This window comes from Geotrypetes seraphini, chromosome 8 (assembly GCF_902459505.1).
Source record: "Geotrypetes seraphini chromosome 8, aGeoSer1.1, whole genome shotgun sequence".
Classification (NCBI taxonomy): Eukaryota; Metazoa; Chordata; class Amphibia; order Gymnophiona; family Dermophiidae; genus Geotrypetes; species Geotrypetes seraphini.
The window spans coordinates 193,401,040-193,428,743 of record NC_047091.1 but is presented as its reverse complement, the minus strand read 5'-3'; the positions used below and the strand labels follow the sequence as shown (position 1 = coordinate 193,428,743).

The window sequence follows — 27,704 nt, the reverse complement described above, 5'->3', positions numbered from 1 at the left end:
GAGAAAGAGATAGAAAGACAGACAGCCACACAGACAGTGGCCAAGGAGATAGAGAGACAGACAGCGGCCAATGAGAGAGAGAGAAAGAGACAGAAAGGCACATAAACAGTGGCCAAGGAGAAAGAGTGAGAAAGAGGCAGAAACATACACAGAGAGCAACCAAGGAGAGAGAGAGAGAAAGAAAGAGACAGAAAGACAGACAGACACAAAGCTGCCAACAAGAAAGAGAGAAAGAGACAGAAAGACAAGACAGACACACAGACAGCGGCCAAGGAGAGAGAGAGAGAGAGACAGAAAGACAGACAGACACACAGAAAGACAGACAGCGGCCAAGGAGAAAGGGAGAGACAGAAAGACAGGCAGACAGACAGAAGCCAAGGAGAGAGAGAGAAAGAGACAGAAAGACATACACACACAGAGAGCGACAGATGGAGACACACAGAAAGACAGCGGCCAAGGAGAGAGGGAGAGACAGAAAGACAGGCAGACAGCGGCCAAAGAGAGAGAGAGACAAAGAAAGACAGGGAGACACATCTATTTTAGCACCTGTTAATGTAACGGGCTTAAAGACTAGTTCCATTATATTACATTACATCACGTTTATTAACCGCAAAACTCATAGATCGATAAGGTTCACAACAGACACAAAACTGGTCATTTCCAATGAACTACAGAACAATCATTAATCATTTTAATTCTCTAAAAATTGTATAAACAAGAATGATTTTAATAACTTTGTGAAATGTGTTCAAGAACAAGACCTTCCAAATAAAATGCGTAACTTTGTCCCAACCAGATGCCTGAAAAGCAAGTAAATGTTGCCGGAACTTTTATAAATATGGCCTCAGACTGGAGGAGCGACAAATAAAGCAGTATTATGTAGTGGATGATTTGGTGTAAATAGAGTAAATAATTCTAATATGTACTCTGGCGCTTGACCATGCAGGACTTTATAACAAAGTGTTCCCAGATTAAACCTCACACATGCTTCAAATGGAAGCCAATGGAGCCTTCTTTAATAAGAAGTAATATCTGTTTTTTCAGATCAAAAATCGGATGCACTGCAACATTCTGTACTCTTTGAAGTCTAAGTATATTTGTACGATGTCCAGCAATGTGAACAATGTTACAATAATCCAAGTCTAAATGCCATAGGTTCAAAGTATGATTTGATAGTTCGCAACTTCCATAGAATGAATAAACATTTTTTCACCAATGCCGAAATAAATGATTTCATTGTTAAATTTCTATCCAAGTATACTCCCAGGATCTTAATCTCAGATTCAATTCAATAACTAATCCCACCCAACGTTAGCTGGCGCTGAACCATCTTTTTAGAGGGGGAGGCAAAGAAGAGCTTACCCCCTCTTCTACTAAACTGCGCTAACGGTTTTAGCGCGGGGAGCCACGCTGAATGGCCCGTGCTGCTCCCGATGCTCAGAGTTCTTATGAGCCTCGGGAGCAGCGTGGATCATTCAGTGCGACTCCCCGTGCTAAAACTGCTAGCGCGGTTTAGTAGAAGGGGCCCTTAGTCTCATCTGGGTTTAACTTCATTTTATAATATGTCATCCATTTGTTCATGTGGACATAATTTCTTGGATTATATTTAGAGATGAAGACAGGTCTGTTGGGATTGGTACAACAATTGTTTTATCATCTGCATAACTAAAGATCTTTAAATTCATGGATGCAAGTTTCTCACCCAGTGTTGCCAAATAGATGTTAAAAAGTGTCAGGGAGAGGGAGGAACCCTGAATAGACCCATGACATCAAGACAGTCAAGCAGGACATTGTGATCCACCAAGTCAAAAGCACGACTAAGATCATCCTGCAGTAGCAGTTGATTGACAGTTGCTGTTTGTAGAATACTAAAGAGTCTGCGTTGGGCGTACGTGCGAGACAAGCGCCTGAGCCACACATGCCCCTCCAGGTTCCTCCCTGCAGTTGCTTGCTGGGGATTTTGCATGCACAATTCAAAAAGCTGTTGAAAACCTCTTTATTTGTTGAAACTTTTTTTTACCAGATGAAGAGCACTGTCTGTTAAGAAATAATGGTTTCAGAATAACTACTTTTATGATATTACTGTTTTGCTGATGAATGTTATCTATTCTATGTATACTGTGTGTTTTTTGGGAACCCGTTTAGGCTTAAAGTGGGCTATATAGTAAGCTTTTAAAATAAATGTACAGAATCCTAGGAGCAGTTGCATGTGTAATGGCTAATCCGTGCCAATGAGCAACTAATTTATCAAATAAGTTCTCTGCACACAGATGGCATTCTGTAATTTGCACATGCAGCTTTGCACACGTAGTGTGAAATTGTGAGCACAAGTTTAAAGAATTAGGGAGAAAGCTACTAAGTAACACATCTGAAAACAAATTGGGGGGCTTTTCACTTAAAGCTCTTAACAGTTGTTGGAGGATACGATAAAAGCAGTTGGTATAACTGAGTTTAAAAAGGGGTTGAACAAGTTCTGGATACAAAGGTATTGTGTTCTGCTAACTCCCTGAAAACCAGGTTGATGTGAATAACATAAGAGGAAAGTATAGTATTTTTTTGCTCCATAAGACACACCTGACCATAAGACTCAGCTGGGTGTAGAGGAGGAAAAACCAAGAGAAAAATATTCTGAACCAAATGGTGTACTCTGTGCCTCCTCTGGTGGTCTAGAGGTAGACCGGGACAGGAGGAGAGGGGGGAAAGATGTCACCTTATTGTGCCTTTTGGTATAGGAATTTCCTGTCATCAGAATGTCACAGCCAGCATGAAATGAGTATGGTAACTCTTTACAGCTCCAGGGTTCATTGCTGTCTCCAATTATTTTCATAATATTTATCTTCCTCCATTGTTGAGCATTTCCATGTTTTTTTAACCCCCTCTTCCCCCCATCTAAGAATGCACATCATGTTTTTTACCCCCCCCCCGTACCTTGTAAAATCTTGGTGGTCCAGCGGTGTATCGGCAGGAGCAAGCTTTCCGCGCTCCTGCCTGGCCCTGTGCTGCTCACTGAATGGCTGCTGTCATTCTCGCGAGTCCAACGAGAACTGACAACAGACATTCAGGAGCGGCACAGACCCAGGCAAGAGCGCAAAAAGTTTCAAGTTTTATTTAAGTCTTGATATACCGCTTTTATGATCAAAGCGGTTTCCAATTAATACAAAGTGATAAAAAGTAAAAAAAAAAAAAAAAAAACATAAAGGGAACGCATAAACAATTACAATACAGACGCAACATGATACACATGGGCAAATAGGGAGGATACATTGCTTGTTCCTGCCGATACACCGCTGGACCACCAGGATTTTAAAAGATGGAAAAAAGTAATATTCGCTCCATAAGACGCACAGACATTTCCACCTATTTTTTTTTTTTTTTTGGGGGGGAGAGGGCAAGCTGTGATAAGGAAATGATGTAGACGTAGATTTTTTAAAAATATTTAATCTTAACAAATGATGGAAATAAACAAAATTCACCAGCTCATGAGGACATAGGAGATAAAGGGAATGAAAATAAGAAATCAGATATTCAGGGCAAATTCCTGCAAACATCTTCTATACCCACCATGATAGTTTAAATACCATACAGGCCTGAATTGGGAGCCAAACGAGGGTCCCCTTTTACAAAGCCACAATAAATGCAATTCCTATGGGCTTTGGTGCGTTTTGTAAAAAGATCCCTGAATAGTCTGCAATAATTGGCTTAGTGGAAAGGATCAACTGGACTTCTTTAATGAGCAGAGTCTCCTAAGGCTTGTAAAAGGTGGCTTTGATCAGCATATCGATATTGCCCTCTACTTCCCCTTCCTTAGAGATTCTATGTACTTAAATTCAAATAGTTTTTGTCTCCACTAGAAGGCTGTTCCGTGCATTCATAAGAACATAAGAATAGCCTTACTGGGTCAGACCCATAGTCCATCAAGCCCGGTGGCCAATCCAGGTCACTAGTACCTGGCCAAAACCCAAGGAGTAGCAATATTCCATGCTACCGATCCAGGGCAAGCAGTGGCTTCCCCCATATTTCTCAATAACAGACTATGGATATTCATCACCCTTTCCATGCAGAAGTATTTTCTGAGTTTACTTCCGAGTCTGTCCCCTTTCATCCTCACCCTAAGACAGTTTTTCTTTCAACTGGAAGAGGTTCGCCCCGTATTTAAACATCTCATATCTCCCTTCAAAAGTATGCAGATTGCTAGAGACCACCAAGTCCATATCTCTCTTCCCAGACCCGGCTTCCTTTCTTTCATACCAGTTCCCGCATGTGTTGGGTGATGAAATTTATCTGTAAATGTGGTCACAACCCACAAACTGAATTGCTAGCTTGCAGTTTAGATTATATAAGGCTGTGTTCTTCACATGTCGCTGTCTGGGCCATGTCATAATCCAGATCCACTTTGTACTTAAGTTATCTAGTGCAACTGAGTTTCTTTACTGTAGCAAGAGGCCTCTAAAGTCAGTTGATACCTAAGCTCTCGAAACAGCGATGAGGTTGCTGCCTGGAAACTCTTGGCCTCAGTTTTTCAGATCAGAGTAAAACGGCGTGGTAGCTTTTGATCCACTTTTGAAGGTAATGTAAAGAAATAAAACCTACATGAAATAAGGTGATACTGTTTTTGGAATCCTCCAGACAGGACTTAACAAAGATTTTGGTTTCTGTCGCATTGCTTATTATAGGAGTCGCCATTCAACAGATTACATTTAATTGGAAAAACTGGAGTAGACTTAACTACAGTTTCTGGTGGAATTCTCTCTGTCATATATATATATAAGATGGAAAGAACATTAGCCATGCAGAAAGGAAATTTTAATAAATTTCAGGAGGTTTGGGGATCATTAATAGAATATTGTAATGAGTAAATATCATTTTTCCCTTATTGGTACAATTGCAAAGTGTGGGGTGGGGGGGAGGGACTTTTACTCTTATATTAAAGGTTTGGATTACTAGGTATGATAATATATTTATGATATATGTACTCATGTATGTAATAGTAGGGTTGGGAGGGATGGTTTTAATATTACTAATTTAATTTAATGACAGATAATCAAGTAATATAGCATAAGTTCAATTGTTATTTTCTGAAGCACTTGTTGTAAAATGTAAAAATGAATAAAGAATTGAAACGTATTACAAACCCTAATTCTACTGCTTTCTTATTGCCCATCTCTCCTTGTTTCTCACCTTGCCGCCTCCTCATCTCTTCCATTGGAATGCTTTTATGTTTCATTTGCTTATTCCTGATCTGAAGAAGGGTTACCAGTAAAGAATCACCTTATTTCATTTCTTTAATTCAGCTCTGGTTCAGTCTGTTGGATTCAGTCCTGTCTACAGAGACCATTTTTTCCTTTACCTCTCTCCTTTCCATTAAGCAACTGTGCTATCTTTTGCTTCTTTCTACATCTCTTAATTGACTTGTGGGTTTTGAATGCCCGGTTCATTGATTCAGTTTAGCTCTGAAGCTGATTTCAATTTGAGCAAAGTCCCTGAATATCCTCCTAAAGTCTTTCCACTGTCTCCAGCACTGGCAGTATGTTGTATGGCGAAAGTTAGTGCATAAGTCTGCATTTCTACTGTTCTGTGGCCCTTGTGAGCTCTAGTTTTCTGGGGCCGGAGTTTAACATCTCCCTCCCCTCCCCTTCTTGTATCTAGTTTGCTTGTGGCTGCCACACTTATTTATGCTCTTGACTTATGCTCTGGTCCATGTTCTTTTATAGAAAGCTTTGGAGATGGGAGTGAGGCTGATGGTAGATGCCGAACAGACCTATTTCCAGCCTGCTATTAGCCGTCTTACCCTGGAGATGCAGCGCAAGTTTAATGTTGAGAAACCCACAATATTCAACACCTACCAATGCTACCTGAAGGTTAGCCCCTGTCTCCCCAACCTGGAAGTTCCCTCTAAGACCTGAACCTAATTGCTAAAAGCCTCTAATCTGCTGGTCTCTTTGCAGGCAGCATATGATAATGTGAGCACAGATGTGGAACTTTCACGCCATGAGGGCTGGTATTTTGGTGCCAAACTGGTGAGGGGGGCATATATGCAGCAAGAGCGGAAAAGAGCAGAAGAACTGGGCTATGAGGACCCTATAAACCCAACTTACGAGTGTACTAATGACATGTATCACAGGTACTGAAAAGAATGGATGATGGCTGAATGAGAGATTCTATAGCAGATCTGGTTTAGTAGATTCAAGATCTATCATAAATGCTTCAACTATTCATTTGTAGTGATGGCTAGAGAGGTAAAACCTTTTCACTTAATTGTAATGAAAGCCCCCTGTTTAGATTGTAAGCTCTTTTAAGCAGGGACTATCTCCTTTGTGACTCTGTACAGCGCTGCATATGTCTCGTAGTGCTCTAGAAATAAGTAGTAGCAATGACTCCCCAAACAAACCAAAGCTGGTGCAGCCTCTACATGGCACAGAGTGAAACATAACGGGTGCAATATTCAGAAAATGCTGAGCACCAAATTTAAGCTCTTGTTAACATCCTAAATGTCTCTCTTCACTTGATTTAGTTGGTTCTGTTCATGCTTGGTCAAATCCACACCTACCAGGTGATCACGCCCTCTTCCTCTGCTTCTCTGCACCCCTTATTCTGTGGTAGAGAATGACATGGTGTCCATTTCCTGTGGTAACTGCAGGAAAACCACAGGAACAGGCAAAAATCTGAGATTTTACCGCCAGTGTAGGAATCTGTAAAAGGCTTTGATCCTGTGAGGACCCCCCCCCCCCTACGAACACAGCTCTCCACCATCCCTACCTCCCTTCATGGCTCCTTCCCTCCCCCCCCAGCCCTCCAGCCGGCTTCCTTCCCTCCCTCTCTCCCTTCTGCTGGCATATAGCTTGAAGAAGAGCATTGATGGTGCTCATGGCCTTCACTCTGCCGAGTGCCTTCTTATGACGCAACTTTCTCTTTTTGCAAAGACAGGAAGTTGTCTCATAAAGAAGGAGCCTGGCAGAGGAAAGGAATATCGATTGGTTTGCTCTTCTTAAAGGAATAATAATAATAATAATTGTATTTCTTGTATACCACCCTGCCAGTAGTTCTGGGCGGTTCACAGCAAGAGAAACTGAGACATTTCAGTGAAAAAATACAATACAGAAAACATATTAGTACTTTAAATACAACATCAGTAAAACAATTCAATTAAAATACAAATTCCTAGATAAAATAGACCATTGTTGATATGCTATTAAAAAAGTTAACATTTCAATAGTTTCCTAAATTTAAGGTGAGTGGGATTGGGCAGTCAGAGGAATTCATCTTCCCCCCCTTGATATTCTAGTGTCTTGTCCAAAAAGGTTTTATAACAACAGGCCTTTAGACATAACATAGTAGATGACGGCAGATAAAGACCCGAATGGTCCATCCAGTCTGCCCAACCTGATTCAATTTAAAATTTTTTTTTTTTTTTTAATTTTTCTTCTTAGCTATTTCTGGGCAAGAATCCAAAGCTTTACCCGGTACTGTGCTTGGGTTCCAATTGCCGAAATCTCTGTTAAGACTTACTCCAGCCCATCTACACCCTCCCAGCCATTGAAGCCCTCCCCAGCCCATTCTCCACCAAACGGCCATATACAGACACAGACCGTGCAAGTCTGCCCAGTACTGGCCTTAGTTCAATATTTAATATTATTTTCTGATTCTAGATCCTCTGTGTTCATCCCACGCTTCTTTGAACTCAGTCACAGTTTTACTCTCCACCACCTCTCTCAGAAGTGCATTCCAGGCATCCACTACCCTCTCCGTAAAGTAGAATTTCCTAACATTGTCCCTGAATCTACCACCCCTCAACCTCAAATTATGTCCTCTGGTTTTACCATTTTCCTTTCTCTGGAAAAGATTTTGTTCTACATTAATACCCTTCAAGTATTTGAACGTCTGAATCATATCTTCCCTGTCTCTCCTTTCCTCTAGGATATACATATTCAGGGCTTCCAGTCTCTCCTCATATGTCTTCTGGCTCAAACCTCCTGTCATTTTCGTCGCCCTCCTCTGGACCGCCTCAAGTCTTCTTACGTCTTTCGCCAGATACGGTCTCCAAAACTGAACACAATACTCCAAGTGGGGCCTCACCAATGACCTGTACAGGGGCATCAACACCTTCTTCCTTCTACTGACTACGCCTCTCTTTATACAGCCCAGCATCCTTCTGGCAGCAGCCACTGCCTTGTCACACTGTTTTTTCGCCTTTAGATCTTCGGACACTATAACCCCAAGGTCCCTCTCCCCGTCCGTGCAAATTAGCTTCTCTCTTCCCAGCATATACGGTTCCTTCCTATTATAAATCCCCAAATGCATTACTCTGCATTTCTTTGCATTGAATTTTAGTTGCCAGGCATTAGACCGTTCCTCTAACTTTTGCAGATCCTTTTTCAAATTTTCCACTCCCTCTTCGGTGTCTACTCTGTTACAAATCTTGGTATCATCTGCAAAAAGGCACACTTTTCCTTCAGCAATGTCACTCACAAACATATTGAACAGGATTGGCTCCAGCACCGAACCCTGAGGGACTCCACTAGTCACCTTTCCTTCCTTCGAGCGACTTCCATTAACCACCACCCTCTGGCGTCTGTCCGACAGCCAGTTTCTGACCCAGTTCACCACTGGGTCCTAACTTCAGCCCTTCAAGTTTGTTCAACAGCCTCCTATGAGGAACTGTATCAAAGGCTTTGCTGAAATCCAAGTAAATTACATCTAGCATATGTCCTCGATCCAGCTCTCTGGTCACCCAATCAAAAAATTCAATCAGGTTCGTTTGGCACGATTTACCTTTTGTAAAGCCATGTTGCCTCGGATCCTGTAACCCATTAGATTCAAGGAAATACACTATCCTTTCTTTCAGCAACACTTCCATTATTTTTCCAACAACTGAAGTGAGGCTCACCGACCTGTAGTTTCCTGCTTCATCCCTGTGACCACTTTTATGAATAGGGACCACATCCGCTCTCCTCCAGTCCCCAGGAATCACTCCCGTCTCCAGAGATTTGTTGAACAAGTCTTTAATAGGACTCGCCAGAACCTCTCTGAGCTCCCTTAGTATCCTGGGATGGGAGCAGGGAAGATGAACATACCGGAATTTCTGGTGCTTTTATTTGTCTTGAATAATTTCAGGTAAGATATCAGATAAGAAGGCAGTAAACCGAAAAGTGCCTTGTAACAAATACACCCAAATTTAAAAAGCACTCTAGCTTCGAATGGGAGCCAATGCAATCTAGTATAAAAAGAACTTACGTGGTCATATTTCTTAAGACCAAAAATCAAATGGATGACCGAGGTATTCTGGAAGGAAGAACTTTCTATGTAGTGTTCAGTTTTCTTGATAGTGGAGGGGATATTGTGAGGGGAGAAAGGGCTTTGTGGATCCTTTTTCTGTATTTGTACAGAATATTGTTTCTTTTTATACTTTTAATAAAAAGATTTCGATATAAATTCATAACTATTCAAGGCTTGTGCAGATGGGATCAGACCGAGTTTTTGAGGACAAGGATAAATTTTTTCGTTGTTTCATTGCCTAATCTGTGGGGTTCCACAGGGAGCAGTTTTGTCACCTCCTTCTTTTTAATCTGCTTCAGAGTTAGATGCACTAAAGTCAGCAATCATCTGACCATCATCTAACGCATTTGCTGACCCATACAAATGAGCTCATTAATATTGAAATGTCATGCTCTAACATGGCTTCCTGATGCACAAAAAAAAGTGATCGCTTTTAGCAATCCGAAAATAGCGACTGGTCAAGACCAATCACCTGTCCCTCCGATTCAAAAATATTTATAACATGCAAACTTTTTAAAAATAATGGGCACAGATACTATTTGTGTGTTACACACGCACAATATCTGCCCCATTTGAAAAAAGCCCCACCCTAATGAACTGGCACACACAACTGGATCAGTTCCTTTTTGGTGCATGCAAAAGCCAGAATAAACTCTGGCGAAAAATCAGTATCTGAGGCCTGCAGGACATGACTACCCTCCATGGATGTAGAAGGCCAGCCACAAGAGTAAGGCACAGCAGCTTCTAAGTGCACCGATGTGGTAGTCAAAATGGTGGTAGTTCTCACCAAAGAAGAAAGCCTCCAATGTTTCAGCAACACAGGCCTTCAAAACCTCATTGCAAGACTCTTGCTCCCGACCCAGTGGATGATCCGGCCCCCAGGGAACCAAATTTAGACTTCAACTGCATCCCACACTACTGTGAAAACAAGCAAACCCTTTAAAAAATGTTTGGCGTTCATCACGGCGGCTACCCGACACCGACAACCACGGGTCCAGAGCAAAGGAACAGCCCAATAGCAGGATTCATAAAGGAAAAAAGACCAAACTGCTTAACCTCAGGAGAGAAGCAGTATCGCCCTGCCACTATCTACTTTTGGGACTTTTTTTTTTTAAGGCAAGAGCAGACCCCACCAGCTCTCCAGGCGAGCTGTCTGCCCCTAGACAGAGCTCAGCCAAGGCACACTTCAAAGAAGTCCCCAAAGGGAACATGGGGGAAGGGACCCAGCCTCTTGGGTGTGACATCCCCAGGGTTAAAGAGACCACCACAGACCTCAACCTCAGTTCAGTATATTCCTCTAAGAAAGCCCTAAGAGGAAAGACAGTTATTTTTCTTTCCCTTAACTTTGAAAGAGCTCAAACCCTTATACCTGACTGGGACTGCAAAGACAAGTCCACCACCTGCTGGAGACGATTCAATTCACTTTTCCTGCCCAATTGGGCATTTTTTCCAAATGTCTTAGCAGGTTTATTTTGTAGTCTTTCAACCCATCCCACCCCCATTTTGCGCTATCCAACCCCACACCGGCACTGTAGTGTAAACAAAATAAAAAATACTTTTCCTCTCTCTGTTAGGTCCTAGCTCACACTCGCTGTCTAACACCAGCTCTGGTAGGACACACATTTCAAACCTGACATATTGTAATCACAAAATGGAAAATAAAATTATTTTTTCTACCTTCCACTGCCATACCCAACATTTGTTTCTTTCCCTCTGTCTCTCTTTCTTTGTTTCTTTCCCTCTGTCTTTCTTTCTTTCTCTCTCTTTCTTTGTTTCTTTCCCTCGTCTTTCTTTCTTTCTTTCTCTCTCTTTGTTTCTTTCCCTCTGTCTCTTTCTTTATTGCTCTCTTTCTTTTTCTCTCTTTCTTTTTCTTTTTCTCTCTCGTGCCCTGGGTCAAACCTGTCTATTCCCCTCCATGCACCATTTCTCCTTTCTTCTCCTCCATTATCATGTGCAACATTTCTCTCTCCCGGCCCTCCACCCTTTGTCCAACATTTCTTTCTCCCCATGCATTACATTAGGGATTTCTATTCTGCCATTACCTTGCAGTTCAAGGCGGATTACAAAAGAATTATCCAAGATGTATTACAACAAGAACTTCCTCTCCTCCACCATGTGAAGGATTTCTCCCTCATCCCTTCCTCCTCCACCCCCCCAACAATTTTTTCTCTCTCCTTTCTCCCCCCCATGTGCACCATGTTTCCTCCCTTCCCATTCCCCTGAGCAGCAGCTTTCCTCCTCTTCCACCGATCCTTCCACCGTGAAACCTGACATATCTCTAAGGCCTCTTGCAGCAGCAGCAGCAGAGCTCTGAACCGGCTGCTTTGTGACATACCCTGCTAGGGCTTCCCCCTTCCGCATCACCAATGACATGGCAGAAGGAAATTGCCCAAACTCTTACCACAACCTCTGGCAATTGTGTTCTAGAGTTTAACTATTCTCTGAGTGAAAAAATCTTTCCTCCTATTGGTTTTAAAAGTATTTCCCTATAACTAAGGTATACTAAGGATGTTAAGAGTGCAAAAAACATCTCGCAAATGTGCTGCAACTTAAAGGCCATAGGGATTTTTTAGGGGGTTGAGGAGTGGCCTTGAGGTTGTGGGATCGATCCTTGTGACCGCTTTGAATGTGTAACCGCAAGTCCCATTCCCTTTCACTGTTTTTACAAGATCTGAGATTTGTCTGAATTCTGTTGCGATTTGTAATCTGCCATGTTGATATGGAGGAGAATCCAAGCTGAATTGGATGAGGGGTGGAGGGGGATAGATTGAGTTTGAGCTTTTGGTTGTTAGTAATTGCCAAAGTTTACTTTAGACCCTGTCCTAGTTCAAAATGGATTAAAGGAGACTTTTTCAGGAGTGGCATTTTCCTAATTGGAAGGAGGCAATGGGATAATCAATTCTTAAAACCTTTCCTATCATACATACTCTGATTCCTATATAAACATTTTCCACACTATCCAATAAACTTCTTATGTCATTATTAGGTAACTTCCAATCTGTAAACCGTATATACTGATATTCTCCACTATATTCTCTTATCACTTGATTCCCTGATATGTAATTTTCATAATTGAATCCTCTACCACACCATGTAATGTACATGAATCACTGTTATGTAATTTATCTAGATAATCTTTATTACGCAATTCTTTTGGTAATGTCCAAATCTCCTATAATTTGTATTCCACCTTGAACAATATATAATGTATAATGTATTCAAAATTAATTTTCCTATGAACTGTTTTCCTACCTTCTTCTACTCTATGTTTATAACCTAACTAATTTATTTTTCTCAAGTACTTTAGCAAGAATGTGAGCCTTTGGGACAGTCAGGGAACTCTAAGTACTCTCTCTTCATCTTAATTAATCTTACTTATTGCATTTCTTCTGTTTCTACTGTAAACCGCTTAGAACTTCACGGTACAGCGGTATATAAGAAATAAAATTATTATTATTATTATTATTATAACACTAAAATCAGAGAGAGACTGAACATACCATATCTTGGCTACTCAGTTGTGGGGATATTTGACTAATGATGGGATTTTGGACCTGCCGTTGTTTGTACTTATATATTGTAAATCGCTTTTATCCTCTTTTGGGCTGTATATGCGGTATAGAAAGTTTTTAATAAACATATCGGTCTTCAATTTCTACCCAGGCTCATGTCTGGATGAGGGTGGAGATTTGATTTGCCAGGTGTCAGCAGCCAAGAATATTATAATGTCTCTTGTTATTTTGTAAAGCACCAGGAGCAATAAATTCTTAAGTAAAATACTATATGATAAATTGTCCCCATATCAAAAGTCCTGAAGAACTCCCCGACTATAGACATTGTTATCCTGGGATCCTATATAGCCATTGAGCAGCTCATATTATCTCCTCTGAATTTGCTTTTAATTTTCCTTCATAGATGCCTTGAATATATATTAGAAGAAATCAAGTACAACCAGAAAACCAATGTGATGGTTGCGTCACACAACGAGGACACCGTGACATTTACACTCAGGAGGTAGGAACAGCTGGTGGCTGACATCTCTTTCACTTAAATAGTAAACAAGATAGCCTTGCCTAAAAAGCTGGCTGTGACTTTGACTCAGTGGCTTACCTAGCATATGTGACATCTCTTTTCTCTCCTTCACTTCCCTCTCCTATACTCCCATAGTCTGGGCATTTCACTCTCTCTTTCCCTGTCCCCACCACACACCCATCGTCTGGCATTTCACTCTCTTCTCTCCTTCTTTTCCTTCCTCGTCTTCCTTCTCAATTTTCTGCATCTGTCTAGATTAAATTTTTACTATCCAGTCCTCAATTTCCCTTTTCACTGTGTCTACCTACAGCTTGCCACATCTTTCCCTTACCACCTCCAGTATTTCACTAACTCTGTTCTCTTCCCCCTTCCCCCATCCAGCATGTGCTCTTTTTAATTTATCCCCTCCTTCCATCATGTTCCCTCTTTCTTTACCCCTTCCATCCAGCATCTTCTCTGTCCACTTCCATTCAGTGTTTGCCCCCTCTCTCTCCTCCCCACTTCCATTCAGTGTTTGCTCTCTCTCCCCTCTCTCTCTCTCTCCTCTTCGCTTCTCTCTCCTCTTTCTCCTCTTCTCTTCTCTCTCCTCTCTCTCTTTCTCCTCTCTCCTATCCTCTCTCTTCTAATCTCTCCTATCCTCTCTTCTCCAATCTCTCTCTCTCCTTTCTTCTCTCTTCTCTCCTCCCCACTTCCGGCATCCCACTCTTCCTATGCATCAGGATATTGTGCTTGTGCAGTGGAACGTGCCAGAGGTGCCTTTTCATTTTGCATGTTCTGTGGCCCGCCTCTATCCCATCTCGGATGGGGATAAGGACACCTTGAAGTCACCAGTGGTGGACACGGTGGTCTCAGCCCTCGCGAAACAGCATATGGTGTCTGTTGATGGTGGCTCTGCTTTGAGGGACACTGAGGAGTGTAAGTTGGAATCCCTCCTTAAACAAAGTTTTGATGTTAGTGCTCTGGTGGTCCAAGCGGCGATGTGTGGCGGTTTGGTTGCTTGGGCTCGTTTTCGTTGGGCCGAGCGGGTTCTTGACCGTAAGTCTGACGACTGGGCCTTGGTGGAGCAGCAAGTAGCCAAAATTGAGATGGATCCTTCGTATCTCTCTGATGCCATATATGACCTCCTGCGAGCTTCTGCCAAATCCACGGCCCTCGGGGTGGCCGCACATGGTACCCTGTGCCTGTGGGCTTGGTCAGAGGATGCGGCTTCTAAGGCTAAGCTGACAAAATTTCCTTTTCATGGATCTTTCTTGTTTGGAGAGGATTTGGATAAGTTGGTTCAGACCCTGACAAGTTCTAAGGTGCCTCATCTTCTAAAGGACCGAGCCTGTCCTCTGGCATGGGGTGGCACTGCTCGATGGCATTGGCACGATTTCCACAGGTACTGCTCTGGTCGAGGGGCCTCTTCCCTCCCAACCACTGGGTCCTCCCGGGGCCATTTATTTCAGTGCATGCAGACCTTTTAGGGGGCTTGTGATACTGCAGCCGGTTCCTCTGCTGCCCGTTCTGCTCAATGACTCCTTGCCGGTGCCCCCTTTGGTTCTTGAGGGCGCCCGGCTGCAAGATTTTTACCACATGTGGGCAGAGATCATGTCGGATCAGTGGGTCCTGGAGGTGATTCAGAACAGCTATGCTCTGGAGTTTGCCCACTCCTTGCCAGATCACTTTCTCACTTCTCTATGTCAGGTGGCATGATAGAAGCAGACTTTCCACCAGACGCTTCAAAGATTGCTAGATCTCCAAGCGGTTGTGCCGGTGCCTCCATCAGAGTGGAGCACTAGCCGGTATTCCATTTACTTTGTGGTGCCCAAGAAAGAAGGGGACTTTTCGGCCCATCCTGGATCAGAAGGGGGTCAACGGGGCTCTCAGAGTTCCATCCTTTCGCATGGAGACTCTGAGATCGGTCATTTTGGCGGTTCAGCCGGGGGAGTTCCTGACTTCTCTCGATCTCATGGAGGCCTATTTGCATGTTCCGATTTGGGCCTCGGTTCCTTCGCTTTGTGATCCTGGGATGGCACTGTCAGTTTTGTGTGCCTCCTTTTGGTCTGGCCACGGCTCCGCAGACGTTCACCATGGTCATGGCGGTGGCTTTGCGCAAGGAGGGCATTCTGGTTCAACCCTAGCTGGAAGACTGGTTGATCAGAGTAAAGTCTTTCCAGGAGAGCTCTTGGGTTACCGCCCGGGTGATGGAATTCCTTCAGTCACTGGGTTGGGTGGTCAACCTGTCCAAGAGCCGGTTGGTTCCGTCTCATCGCCTGGAGTATCTTGGGGTTCTCTTCGACACATCCTTGGGAAAGGTCTTCCTCCCAGACGCATGAGTGAGCAAGTTGCAGTCGCAGATTCGCCTTCTGATGGCTTCCCGGTATCTTCAGGCACAGGATTTTCTCCAGGTTTTGGTGAGATGAGCGCGAGCTCACATGTGTCCACTTCAGTCTGCTCTTCTTCAGCGATGGTCACCTCAGAGACACAATTTGGATTCGCCCATTCCTCTTAGAGGGTTAGCTCATCGTAGTCTCCATTTGTGGCTACAGTCTTCCCATCTGGTGCAGGGCGTGAGTCTGGATCAGCCTCACAGATGCTAGTCTCCTCGGCTGGGGAGCTCAGTGTCTTGGGAGCTCCACTCAGGGCAGCTGGTCCCCAAAGGAGGCATCTTGGTTGATCAATATTCTAGAGACCAAAGCCATCCGTCTGGCATTGTTAGCGTTCCAGACCTTGGTGACGGGCAAGTCTGTTCGTGTACTCTCAGACAATGCCACAACGGTGGCCTAGTCAATCATCAGGGGGAGAACCAGGAGTCGTCTGGTGGCACAGGAGGCAGCTCTGCTCATGGCTTGGGAAGAGTCTCATCTTCTGGACATCTTGGCGTCCCACATAGCCAGAATGGAAAATGTTCAGGCAGACTTCCTCAGTCGTCATGTTCTAGATCCCGGAGAGTGGTGTCTCAGTCCCGCGGCCTTCGAGTTGAGAGTGCAGACTTGGGGTCAGCCACTCATGGACCTGATGGCCACGAGTGTCAATGCCAAAGCGTCCCGCTTCTTCAGTCGGCGCAGGGACGTTCAGGCAGAGGGGCTGGATGCTCTGGTGCATGCAAATGATCTGGTACACCCTTGACCAACGGCAGGCCTCCTGTACGTCTTTCCTCCATGGCCGATGGTGGGAAGAGTTTTTCGCATTGCTCTGCACCCCGGCTGTGTGATCCTAGTGGCCCTGGACTGCCCAGGCGCCCGTGGTACACGAATCTGGTTAATCTTCCCGTGGCGGATTCTCTTCCTCTGCCCCTCTCACCTGACCACTTGACTCAGAGTCCAATTCCAATGCTTTGATCAGCTGTCGGTCCAGCTCACCTCCCTGGAATCACTCTTAACGAAGACCACCAGGCGCACCGGTGAATTGGAAACCCGAGTAATGCTAGTTGAGGAAGCGCACACTACATCTGCTGCAGATCTTATATCACTGAAAGAACAACTCCAACGACAGGCAGACAAGCTGGAGGACCTTGAAAACCATTCTCGCAGAGACAATTAGCGCCTGGTTGGCTTACCTGAAGCAGTCCCAGACTCTCGTTTATTTTCTACCTTGGAGTCTTGGCTCCAGGCTGAGTTGCCGCTGCCAGCTGGTTTGGGGCCTTTACGATTGGATCGGGCGCACCGGTTGAGTAGACGCTCAGATGATCATACCCGTGCTCGAGTTACCATTCTTAAGGTCCATAACTCTGCCCATAAAGCGGAATTAATGATGGATTATAAACAGAAACGCAACACTCTTTCATATGAAGGCACTCCGGTCCGCCTTTTTCAAGATTACTCCCCTGCGTTGCAAGAGCATCGGTAGCGTTTTTCCAGAGTTTTTCAACCACAAGCAGCGTTTTATGTTCAAGTTCAAGTTTATTAGGATTTTATATACCGCCTATCAAGGTTATCTAAGCGGTTTTTACAATCAGGTACTCAAGCATTTTCCCTCTCTGTCCCGGTGGGCTCACAATCTATCTAACGTACCTGGAGCTATGGAGGATTAAGTGACTTGCCCAGGGTCACAAGGAGCAGCACGGGGTTTGAACCCACAACCCCAGGGTGCTGAGGCTGTAGATCCAACCACTGCGCCACACACTCCTGTTGCTTTACCCGGTATCATTGAAGATCTGGACGGCCGCAGGGTGGAAGACCTATGCAACTGCGGAGGAGGTGCAGGCCTATCTAGATGCTCTCCCTGGAGAGGCTGGACCTTCCTCAGCCTCTTGATTCTGCTGCTTCCCTATGGCTGCTATTGGGGACCTGGTAGCTGAGCTTCAACACTAAGAAATGCAAGATCATGCACCTCGGCAGCAGAAATACATGCAGAACTTACACCTTGAATGGTGAGACCTTAGCTAGAACTTTAACAGAACGAGACTTGGGAGTGATCATCAGCGCAGACATGAAAACTGCTGATCATGTGGAGAAGGCTTCATCTAAGGCAAGACAGTTGTTAGGTTGCATCCGCAGGAGTTTCGTCATCCGGAAGCCTGAAGTCATAATGCCATTATACAGAACCATGATGAGACCTCATTTGGAATACTGTGTGCAATTCTGGAGGCCACACTACCAAAAAGATGTGCTGAGAGTAGAGTCGGTGCAACGGATGGCCACCTGGGTGGTCTCGGGGCTCAAGGATCTATCGTACAAGGAAAGGCTGAAAAATTTGCGGCTGTACTCACTCGAGGAACGTAGGGAGAGAGGAGACATGATCGAGACGTTTAAGTATATTACTGGCCGTATCGAGATGGAAGAAGAGATTCTCTTTCTCAAAGGACCCTCCGCCACAAGAGGGCATACGCTCAAACTCAGGGCGGGAAATTTCATGGCGACACCAGGAAATATTTCTTCACCGAGAGAGTGGTTGATCCTTGGAACTAGCTCCCGGTGCAGGTGATCGAGGCAAACAGCGTTCAAGAATTTAAGAGCAAATGGGATGCCCATGTGGGATCCCTTAGAGGGTTAAGCCAAGGGAACCTGTCACTAGGAGTGGGATCCCTAGGATAGTAGACTTGGGGGTGGGTCAGTAGAGTGGGCAGACCTGATGGGCTATGGCCCTTATCTGCCGTCATCTTCTATGTTTCTATACTTCAAGTTTCAAGTTTATTCAGATTTGATTAATCGCTTTATCTTAATTCAAAGCGATGTACATAATAAAATTACAATTTAAAAAGTAATACATTAAAGAATGATGACTAAACTAATGACAAATTTGACAATACTGGAAACACTTTGGAAAGAGAAGGGCTAGAAGTTACATTGTAATATAAAGATGGGGAAAACATTTAGGGAAGGTACATGAGGCAGGGGTAAAACAAAGTTTTGGAATTATTTTATAATGAAATTATTGACTTAAAAGGCATCAGTAAATAAAAAAGTTTTCAGGTTACTTTAAAATTTTTCTAAGTTGGTTTCTTGTCTCAAATGGTAGGGTAAGGAATTCCAGATTTGGCGTCGTGTATTTATGATTTTAAGAGATGGAATTGTTAACAAATGTTGTTCAGTAGATCTAAGTGTTCTATTCGTTGTGTAAGGGATAAGTAATTTATAAATAAAGGCCGGGGTTTTAAAAGAAAGAGATTTGAAAGTGAGCAGACTAAGTTTATATATGATTCTATGAGCAACAGGAAGCCAATGGGCTTCCTTAAGGAGTGGAGTAACATGATCGAATTTTTTGGCTTTGAAAATGAGCTTAATAGAAGTATTTTGTATGATCTGTAAACGTTTGATTTCCTTTTGAGCTATGCCTTTAAAAAGTGCATTACAGTAATCAATCTTTGAAATAATGAGAGAGTGGATAAGAATATTAAGAGAATTATTGTTAAGGAATTGTGCAACAGATCGGATTTGACGAAGCCTAAAGAAAGATGACTTTATGACATTGCTGATATGGTTATGAAAGGAAAGTTTATGGTCAAAGATAACGCCTAATATTTTTATTTTTTTTAATTTTTTTTTTTTTTATTTTTTTTTTTTTATTATTTTTTTTTTTTTATTTTTTTTTTTTATTTTTTTTTTTATTTTTTTTTATTTTATTTATTTATAATTTTCACAAATTGTTTAACAACAATCTAAACGCCTAATATTTTAATGTTGTCTACCTCTTGTAAGGGATGATCCTTGATAGAAATCGGAAATTTAAGCTTTGGATTATCTTTCCAAGGAAACAGTAATACATTGGATTTATTAATGTTTAATGCGAGCCTGTTATTATTTAACCAAAGATGTATTTTCTCTAATTTTGCATTAATCTCTGAAGTATCTAAAGGGTTATCAATATCTATGGGGTGTAAAAGTTGAATGTCGTCAGCGTAAGCGAAGACATTAAAGCCAATTGATTGGCATAGAGTTAATAATGGGGCAAGAAATATATTAAATAAGAGTGGAGACAGTATGGAGCCTTGTGGGACGCCATTTACAGAAGTAAAAATATTAGAAGTAGTGTTATTAAAACAAACTTTGTTGCTGACTGGTGGCTGGCTCTTTTGCTGGGCGTGCCTCCTTGTGTGCTGCTTTGGACTTACTCTTGCGATCCCCTGTTTCATGCTGCACATGTGTGGAGGGGTTTTCATGTGGTTGTGGGGTCGCCCATCTGGACATTGGCTGTTCCTGAGTTTGGTTTTGTGTACAGGGCACAGTTTCCAGTTCTGGCTGGGATCCTCTTCTCAGCTGGCGCCTAGCTCTGAGTGCTCTCAGTTGGTCTCTACTACTTTTAGAATGTTTGGGTTTTTCAGGGTAGAACATGTGTGTCTGGGTGAGCGTTTGGAATTGCGGGAAGGGATGTATGATTGGGATGTGGGAGATGAATCTAATGCTTTGAGATTAGGGGACTTGGCAGTCCCAAGTTGATTTTAGTGCCTTGGGATCCTTGTCCTCCCCCTCTTTGGATGGTGTGTGTGGAGAGGTTTGTGTATCTGCGTGTGTGAGTAGTGTGGTTGGCTGGGGTATGGAAGGCCTGCGCCAAGTTGGGACTTGATCTGGTTTCTTGGAGGTGGGTGGGTGGGGTTGGGGGGAACTTGGGGCCTTGTCCACATTTCTCGTGTCTCCGTCACTCCGGCCTGCTTGGCGGGATGGAGCGCTTATTGGTTTTGCAGTGTATGGGGGACGATTAGGAATGGGGGTGGGTGGAGGGAAGGGGAGTTTGGATTGGGTGGGGTTGGGCTTGGGGGGGAGTGTGGGAGGGGGTTGGGGGTGGGAAGGTCCTCCTTCAGTCTTATTTTGGTGTGGCTTGCTGTGTTCTTTTATTTCTTCCATGTAAGTTGCAACACTGTATCCCGTTTGGTACTTCTGGCCCTGTGGGAGGCTGGGCTCCTGGGGTTTCTGTCGGCGATTACGAGTTTGGGGGGGAGGGGGGTCCGGGGTTCCGACAGGAGGAGTTGGGCATCCTCCTGTCGGCGATTACGAGTTTGGGGGGGGAGGGGACTAGGGGTTCCGACAGGAGGAGTTAGGCATTCTCCTGTTGGTGATGGGACAGGCGGCCGCAACAACCGCGGCCGCTATACATATTGCAGCAGGGAGATCCCTTGCTGCCATAAGTATAGCGGCCGCGTCTAATTTAACCCGATTCTCTAAAGACGCCGGTTACAGAATCGGCGTTTAGTATAGGACGCCTCTCCCGGGCGGCCTGCCTGGGGAGCATTTTTTTTAAAAAAACGTGCATCCCGATTGGCTGATTAGACAGCTGTAGGACGTCTACAGCTGCCTAAAATCGGGACGCACTTTTGGAGAATCAGGGCCTTAAATGTTTTTCTGGTTTGTGATACAGTTTTTTCTGGTTTGTGATGACCTGTACCATATACAGGTAATAAATGTCTTTTTTTCAGCAATAAATGTGTACTGTATTCTTCTTCATGGAAAAATAAGACATCCCCCTGAAAATAAGACCTTGTGCATATTTTGGAGTTTTTAAAAATATAAGACAGTGTCATATATTCGGGGAAACAGGGTAGCATAAGGTAGAATGTGATACTACAAATCAAAATCCAGCCTGCAAACGTCCTCGTCACCAGAGTTGCATCAAAGTCTTTCAATTCAGGACTCCCTATTCTATCGCCCTTCTCTGTCTCTTTCCTATTACGGTTGTAGTTCTATCTCCCTTGTTCCTGTACGTTTTGTTCTATCCTTGTCATAATTATGTATCCCCAAAAGATTTTACATTTTTAAATGTAATGTACACTGCTTAGACAATCTTTAAGCAGTATATCAAATTTTTTTCAACTTGGACTGTGTTGTATTTTATCCTATGCATTTTTAAATTCCGTTAACCATTTTCATTGCCACCACTTCTGCTAAAGTGCAACCATTCATAAAATGACAAAGTATTTGTCAATCCTACAATTTGTCATCCTGCTGTCATCTGGTTTGTGGCTTCCCCTGCTTCACCACAAGATGGTGCCAGAGGTTTTAGAAAAGAGCTGAAAATGGTAGACCATCCTGTGTTTACACTGATATGTACTAAGCTTTTAAGATGCCCAAATGGATATTAAAGTGAGTGCATAGCAGTGTTTCCTTGTTAACAGGCCCAGGATGAAAGAACGAGTAGGCTATAGGAACCAGCCCTCCCCACCCTTCAAAATGAAGTTCAACTTGAGTTTGTCTCCTGCACAAAGGGAGTGAATGAGTCTTAACACTGGCCTCAAATGTTAGACCTGTTTCTGGGTATATTTGACAGACTGATTCCCAAAAATTGTACCAGTTTTCTCCTATCAGCTCTAGTTTTTGAGTACAGAACGTGTGCCATATACCACTCTACTCACCCATTCAAAAAATCTGGATATTTTAATGTAGTGTTTAAATTAATATTTTCTAAGCATGAAGGCAACATATTAAAAATTGAAAGCAAAGCGTACAACATGAAAATCGACTTTTTTCATACCAAAAGCACAATCGTATTTTCTTCTTTATTTCCAATTGTATTTCTTTTTTCTTTTCTTATAAAATCCAAAACAAACAACAAAGATTACCAAACCAGTGTACAGTTTTAGTTCTATGCAAGCCCCAAACATCTCTGAACAAATCCTCCTTCCTTCCCTTTAACTTTAACTCTGAACCCTTTCCATATGTATATAAAAGTGTTCAAATGAATTGTAAAGCAGTAACACTATCCGAAACGTAAGTCTATATTAATAACCAAGTTTGCAACTCTTCTCAACTTCCTCACTCTGTCGCCCAACTTTAACCCACAACCAAATCTGTAACTCCTCTGCTACGTTCCACTCCATGTACGTTAATTTGTAACAAAACAACAAGCGGTCCACCAAAGAATCCAACGTGTATGGAATAAGTAATCACAAACTATCCCCCCCCCTTTACAAAAGCATAGAAGAGCTTTATAGAGCTGGCTGGCGGACTAAATGTTCTGCGCTGTTCTGATGATCATTGGAGAGCAGTCAGTCCGATGGCTTGTGCTACAAACCGAAGGAATGGTACAGTTTAGGGGGTGAAGAAACAGTGGTGCATATCCCCCAATACTGTAAATTTGAAAAAAAGAGAAATAACAAAGCACTTTACAAATTACCAAATAAAACAAAAAATGGAAAATAAGATATCATTTTATTGAACTAATACATTTTAAAATTAGCTTTGAGAAGTCAAACCCTCTTCCTGTTACAGTATCCTGTGCTGACCTGAGGAAGGAGAATTTGGTCTCTGAAAATTAGTCAAACATGTATTAAAATTAGTCCAATAAAACAATCACCGTATTTCCATTTTCTATTTATAAACAATTATCAACACAGCTACAATACTACTTTATCCTATAGCAAAAAAAATGATTTTTTTTTTTCTATCTTTGTCATCTTAATTTTCATATAGGCTCTCTTATCAGCTGAATTATGTGTTTGGGGATTCCCATTTGCACTTGAGTTCTCCATAGTTTATTGTAATCCACAAAGCTTTGTTGTAGTCGATGAAGCAAAGGTATAAGGGGTTTTTGGTATTCTTTGCACTTCTCCAATATTCATCTAACATTGGACTAGTACTCGAGCACGAGTTTATAGCACCTAACAACCTTTGTTTCCCAGTTTCTGCTTTCCTCATCTTGTTATTTTCTTCCTTCCATCCACTGTCTGCCCCTTCCAGAAACTGTCTGCCAACCCCCTTCCATCTTTCCATTTCTCCTCCTGCCCTCCACACGCCCCCATGCTCTGGCATCCCTCTCTTCTCCATTTTCTGCTTCTGTCTATATTAAATTCTCTCTTACTATTCAGTCCTCAATTTCTCTCTTTTCACTGTGTATACCCACAGATTGCCACCCCTTTCCTTCATCCCTCCACTATCTCACTAACTATCTTCTTCTCCCCATCCAGCATATGCCATTTTTTTCTCTATCCCCTCCTTCCATCCAGTATGTGTTCTCTTTCTCCACTTCCATTCAGCATCTGCTCTCAACTGACATCCATCTGCCCTTTTCTCTCTCTCCCTTCTCCCTACTTCCATCATCTCTCTCCTTCTCTTCCTTCACCCCAATTCCATCACGCTATCCTGCCCATTCACCTCCTCTCTGCTGCTGCTTGTTTTCCACATGCTCCTGACACTGAGGGCACAAGTTCTCCCCACTTCCATCGTCTGCCCTCTTCTCTCTCTCTCTCTCTTCCTTCTCCCCACTTCATCATCTGTCCACCTAACCTCTCCCCCTAGTTGACCCATCTCTCTTTCCCTAACTTTCATGGGTCACCTTTCCAACGTTTTCTTTGTCAAACGGGTCCCGGCGCCAATGGCAAATATTATCTTCCAAGCGGTGCTCGGCCCAAAGCTTCCCCTCTGATACAAGCCTCCAAGGAGGAAACAGCATCTTTCCTCCCCTCTCACCCATCCCCTTGTGCCTTCCCTCTACAGCATCTTTCTATCCCTCCCTCTCACCCTCCCCCAAAGCAGAATTTGAGCAGCATCTTTCTTCCCCCCCCCTCCCTCCCTGTGAAGCAGAACCTTTGCAGGGCATTTTTCTATCCCTCCCTTCCACCCCCCCCCCCCGGTGCAGTAGAACCCTTGAGCAGCATCTTTCCATTTCCACCCCCGCTGCCACCACTGCCACTGCCATGCAGCCGAACCCCGCTGGCCCTCCCATCTCTCCCTCCCCTCTGACCTTCCCACCGCGAGACGACCAACAAATCTCCTGGCTCCAGCAGCGTCAGCAGCCGCAACACTCTAAACACGCTGCTTCGCAGACTTCTACCTCCCGTGATTCCCTCTGCCGCATCACTGATGTCATCAGTAACATGGCAGAAGAAATCACGGGCAGTAGAAGGCCGTGAAGTAGCATATTTAGAGTGCTGCGGCTGCCAAAGCTGCTGGAGCCGGGAGATTTGTTGGTCGTCTCGTGGTGGGAGGGAGAGATGGGGAGGGTCAGCAGGGGTTCGACTGCACTGAGAGGGGAGGGGGGGACGACGAACGTGACACTGCTGCCGGAAAATCTAGCCAGGGTGGGGAGAAATGCACCGATGGGCCCCCCTCACCATTTTGGACCCTAGGCATGTGCCTACTGGGCCTATCCTTTAATCTGGCCCTGTTTGTGGGATCTGCCTGGACAATCCCGCATAAGATTCCAACAATAGTCTGCCTTCATGTGAGCATCCCATCTTCCTTGGTATCTGGCTTCCATTGTTTTTATGTCTTGGTGAAATCTTTCACCTTGCTCTTCACTTAAGTCACCAAAGTTCTCTGGAAAACGATCTAAGGGTTAGATTCACTAAGGGCACAGATCTGATCCGATCTTAAGGGATCCAATTCATGTCCGGGGGGCTGATTCACAAATCGCCCTCATGCAAATGAGGGAGATTGGAATTACGCCCCCCAACTGAGCGATCCTGATGCATGCGCAGACCATCTGTAGATGATTTGTGCATGCTTAAAGTAGCAGCAATCTTTTCTTTTTTTTTTTTTTTTTTTTACTCTTATCTTTTCTAACTTTTGCGAGCTCAGCAAGCCCGTGGTTTTAACCCACTTTAAACCCACGGGTTAAAACTAGTGCCTCGCATTGCAGGGAAGGCGATCAGGGCAGAATGTTGGAAAGTCGGGGGCTGAGAACAGGGCGGCCGAAGCAGGGCAGTCGGAAAGGACCTGAGCGACTGGTCCTCAGCAGTCACTTATTTTTGGATCGGTCAGCCCAGTTGGTTTCCCTCATTTTGTTTAGTGAATCGCTGCCTGCCTACATTCGCATGCTGTTCCCCCCTCATTTGTATCAGAGGATGATCGGGACCGAGGTTAGTGAATCGAGTCGCAAACTGATCGTGTACTGACCCCTTTGCGACCCGATTCACTAACCTCTGTCCCGATCATCCTCCGATCCGTGCATGCAAATGAGGGGAAACGGCATTCAAATGTCTGATCTATCTCTAAGTGACTGTGCAGATAATGTTCTTTAACACTCATGTTACAGCCAAGCCTGTTGAAATGAAAGAGCATATCCTCTACTGATTGTGTGTAGTTTTCTGCTTTCTTGTTACCAAGAAAGTTTTTCACAAGAAGAAATGAAGACCAGACACATGATTCAATTCTCTTCATTGATACTCTTAAGTTGTCTGCCTTCAGTTTTTCCATGGTAAGTCCAGGTATGTGCTATTCACAGCCTTTGCAAATTGTTTCATCAGGTGGTGGCAATAGGATTCTCTCTCGTGCTATCAAAGGTACATTTTGTCTTCCAAGCACCATGTATTCCCTTGGAGGCCACTTGTTTTTTGCCCAATGTTCATGTTTGGCTCTACTATCCCAAAGACATAAAAAGCAAGGATACTTTGTGTACCCACTTTGTTGACCAAAATTAACCATCTTCAAATCTACGCAAAAAAAAGTAGGTAATTTAAATACATAAATTTCTCATTCAAAAAAGAGAGCTTGTTATGACATCCCAATTCAGCAGAAGATATCTTTTAAATAGCAGTAAAAAAATTAATAAATTCAACCATATCTATGAAATTAGAGCTGATGCGGTCTATGCAGTGCAGTTTTCTGAATCAGCGCCCTAAATAATCCCAGGAACAGGTCAAAAAACCTAAGGCACCAGTAATTTTTTTTTTGTTGCCTGGGGGGAGGTGGGGGTGTGAGGGAGCACCATTACCACGACATCATGCTCATCGAGTGTTTTTTGCTTTGTCTTCTGGACTATAAGAGTTTTCCCTATCACAGGCACAACTCTGTAGGACCCTAAAAAGCTATGGGTCAAATATGATCTCCTTGCTACATGTAACATTAATATCATATAACAGGAATATCATTTGTATGAACTGGCTCTAATGTCAACGTACTTAGCAGGCATGCCTGTGTTTAGGCCTATTTAAATATCTCTGTTAATGCTTATTAGTTCCTGTGACCTGGACTAATGCTGTGGCTCTTTTTCCTTTGGTTTTGTGGTTACAGGATGAATGAATTGGGCATCAAACCCTCTGACAACAAAGTCTACTTTGGCCAGTTACTGGGCATGTGTGATCAGATTACTTTCCCGCTTGGTAAGTCTAGGGTTTTGGGGGGGGGTTTGTTTTTTGGGGGGAGAGTTATGCTTGATGTATGACGTTGACTGGACTTCCTTTCTTCTCATAAAATTCTTGACCCACTTCAATCGGGCTTTCGCCCTCTCCATTCTACAGAAACAGCTCTTGCTAAAGTCTCTGACGACCTGTTTCTGGTCAAATCCAATGGACTCTACTCTATCCTCATTCTTCTCGACACTGTTGATCACCACCTCCTTCTTGAGACGCTGTCCTCACTGGGATTCCAGAGTTCTGTTTTCTCCTGGGTTTCTTCCTATCTCTCCCATCATACTTTCAGTATATGTTACGGTGGATCCTCCTCCACTGCCATCCTACTGTCTATTGGTGTACCCCAAGGCTCCGTCCTGGACCCTATCCTCTTTTCTGTATATACTCGATTTCTTGGTACACTGATCTCCTCCCATGGTTTTCAATATCATCTCTATGCTGATGACTCCCAGATCTACCTCTCCACATCTTAAGAAAGATATAGTGGCGCTAGAAAAGGTTCAAAGAAGAGCAGCCAAGATGGTAAAGGGGATGGAACGCCTCACCTATGAGGAAAGACTAAAACGGTTAGGGCTCTTCAGCTTGGAAAAGAGACGGCTGAGAGGAGATATGATTGAAGTCTACAAGGGGGTTTCGGAGGGGGTGCCGTTCACCACCACCCTCTGAAGCCTACCTCCAAGCCAGTCTCCAACCCATTTTGACAATGTGTTACCTAATCCTATAGAACTCATTTTGCTCAATAACCTGCGGTGTGGTACACTATCGAATGCTTTGCTGAAGTCCAAGTATACAATGTCCATGGACTCTCCAACATCGAGCTTCCCCGTCACCCAGTCAAAGAAGCTGATCAGGTTGGATTGGCAGGATCTCCCCTTGGTAAATCCATGTTGACGGGGATCCCATAGGTTCTCCATGT

At 43.6% G+C, this 27,704-nt stretch overlaps 1 protein-coding gene across 2 annotated transcripts in view; it reads left to right on the top strand.

Moving 5' to 3' along the window:
* LOC117364804 (proline dehydrogenase 1, mitochondrial-like) overlaps positions 1-27,704 on the top strand; it is a 157,187-nt gene that overhangs the window by 112,755 nt on the left and 16,728 nt on the right. For both annotated transcript variants that reach the window (XM_033954437.1, XM_033954436.1), the window contains 4 exons: positions 5,712-5,858; positions 5,946-6,121; positions 13,189-13,287; positions 26,670-26,758. In XM_033954437.1, coding sequence (XP_033810328.1) covers positions 5,712-5,858; positions 5,946-6,121; positions 13,189-13,287; positions 26,670-26,758 — 511 coding nt within the window. The remainder of the gene's footprint in view (positions 1-5,711; positions 5,859-5,945; positions 6,122-13,188; positions 13,288-26,669; positions 26,759-27,704) is intronic.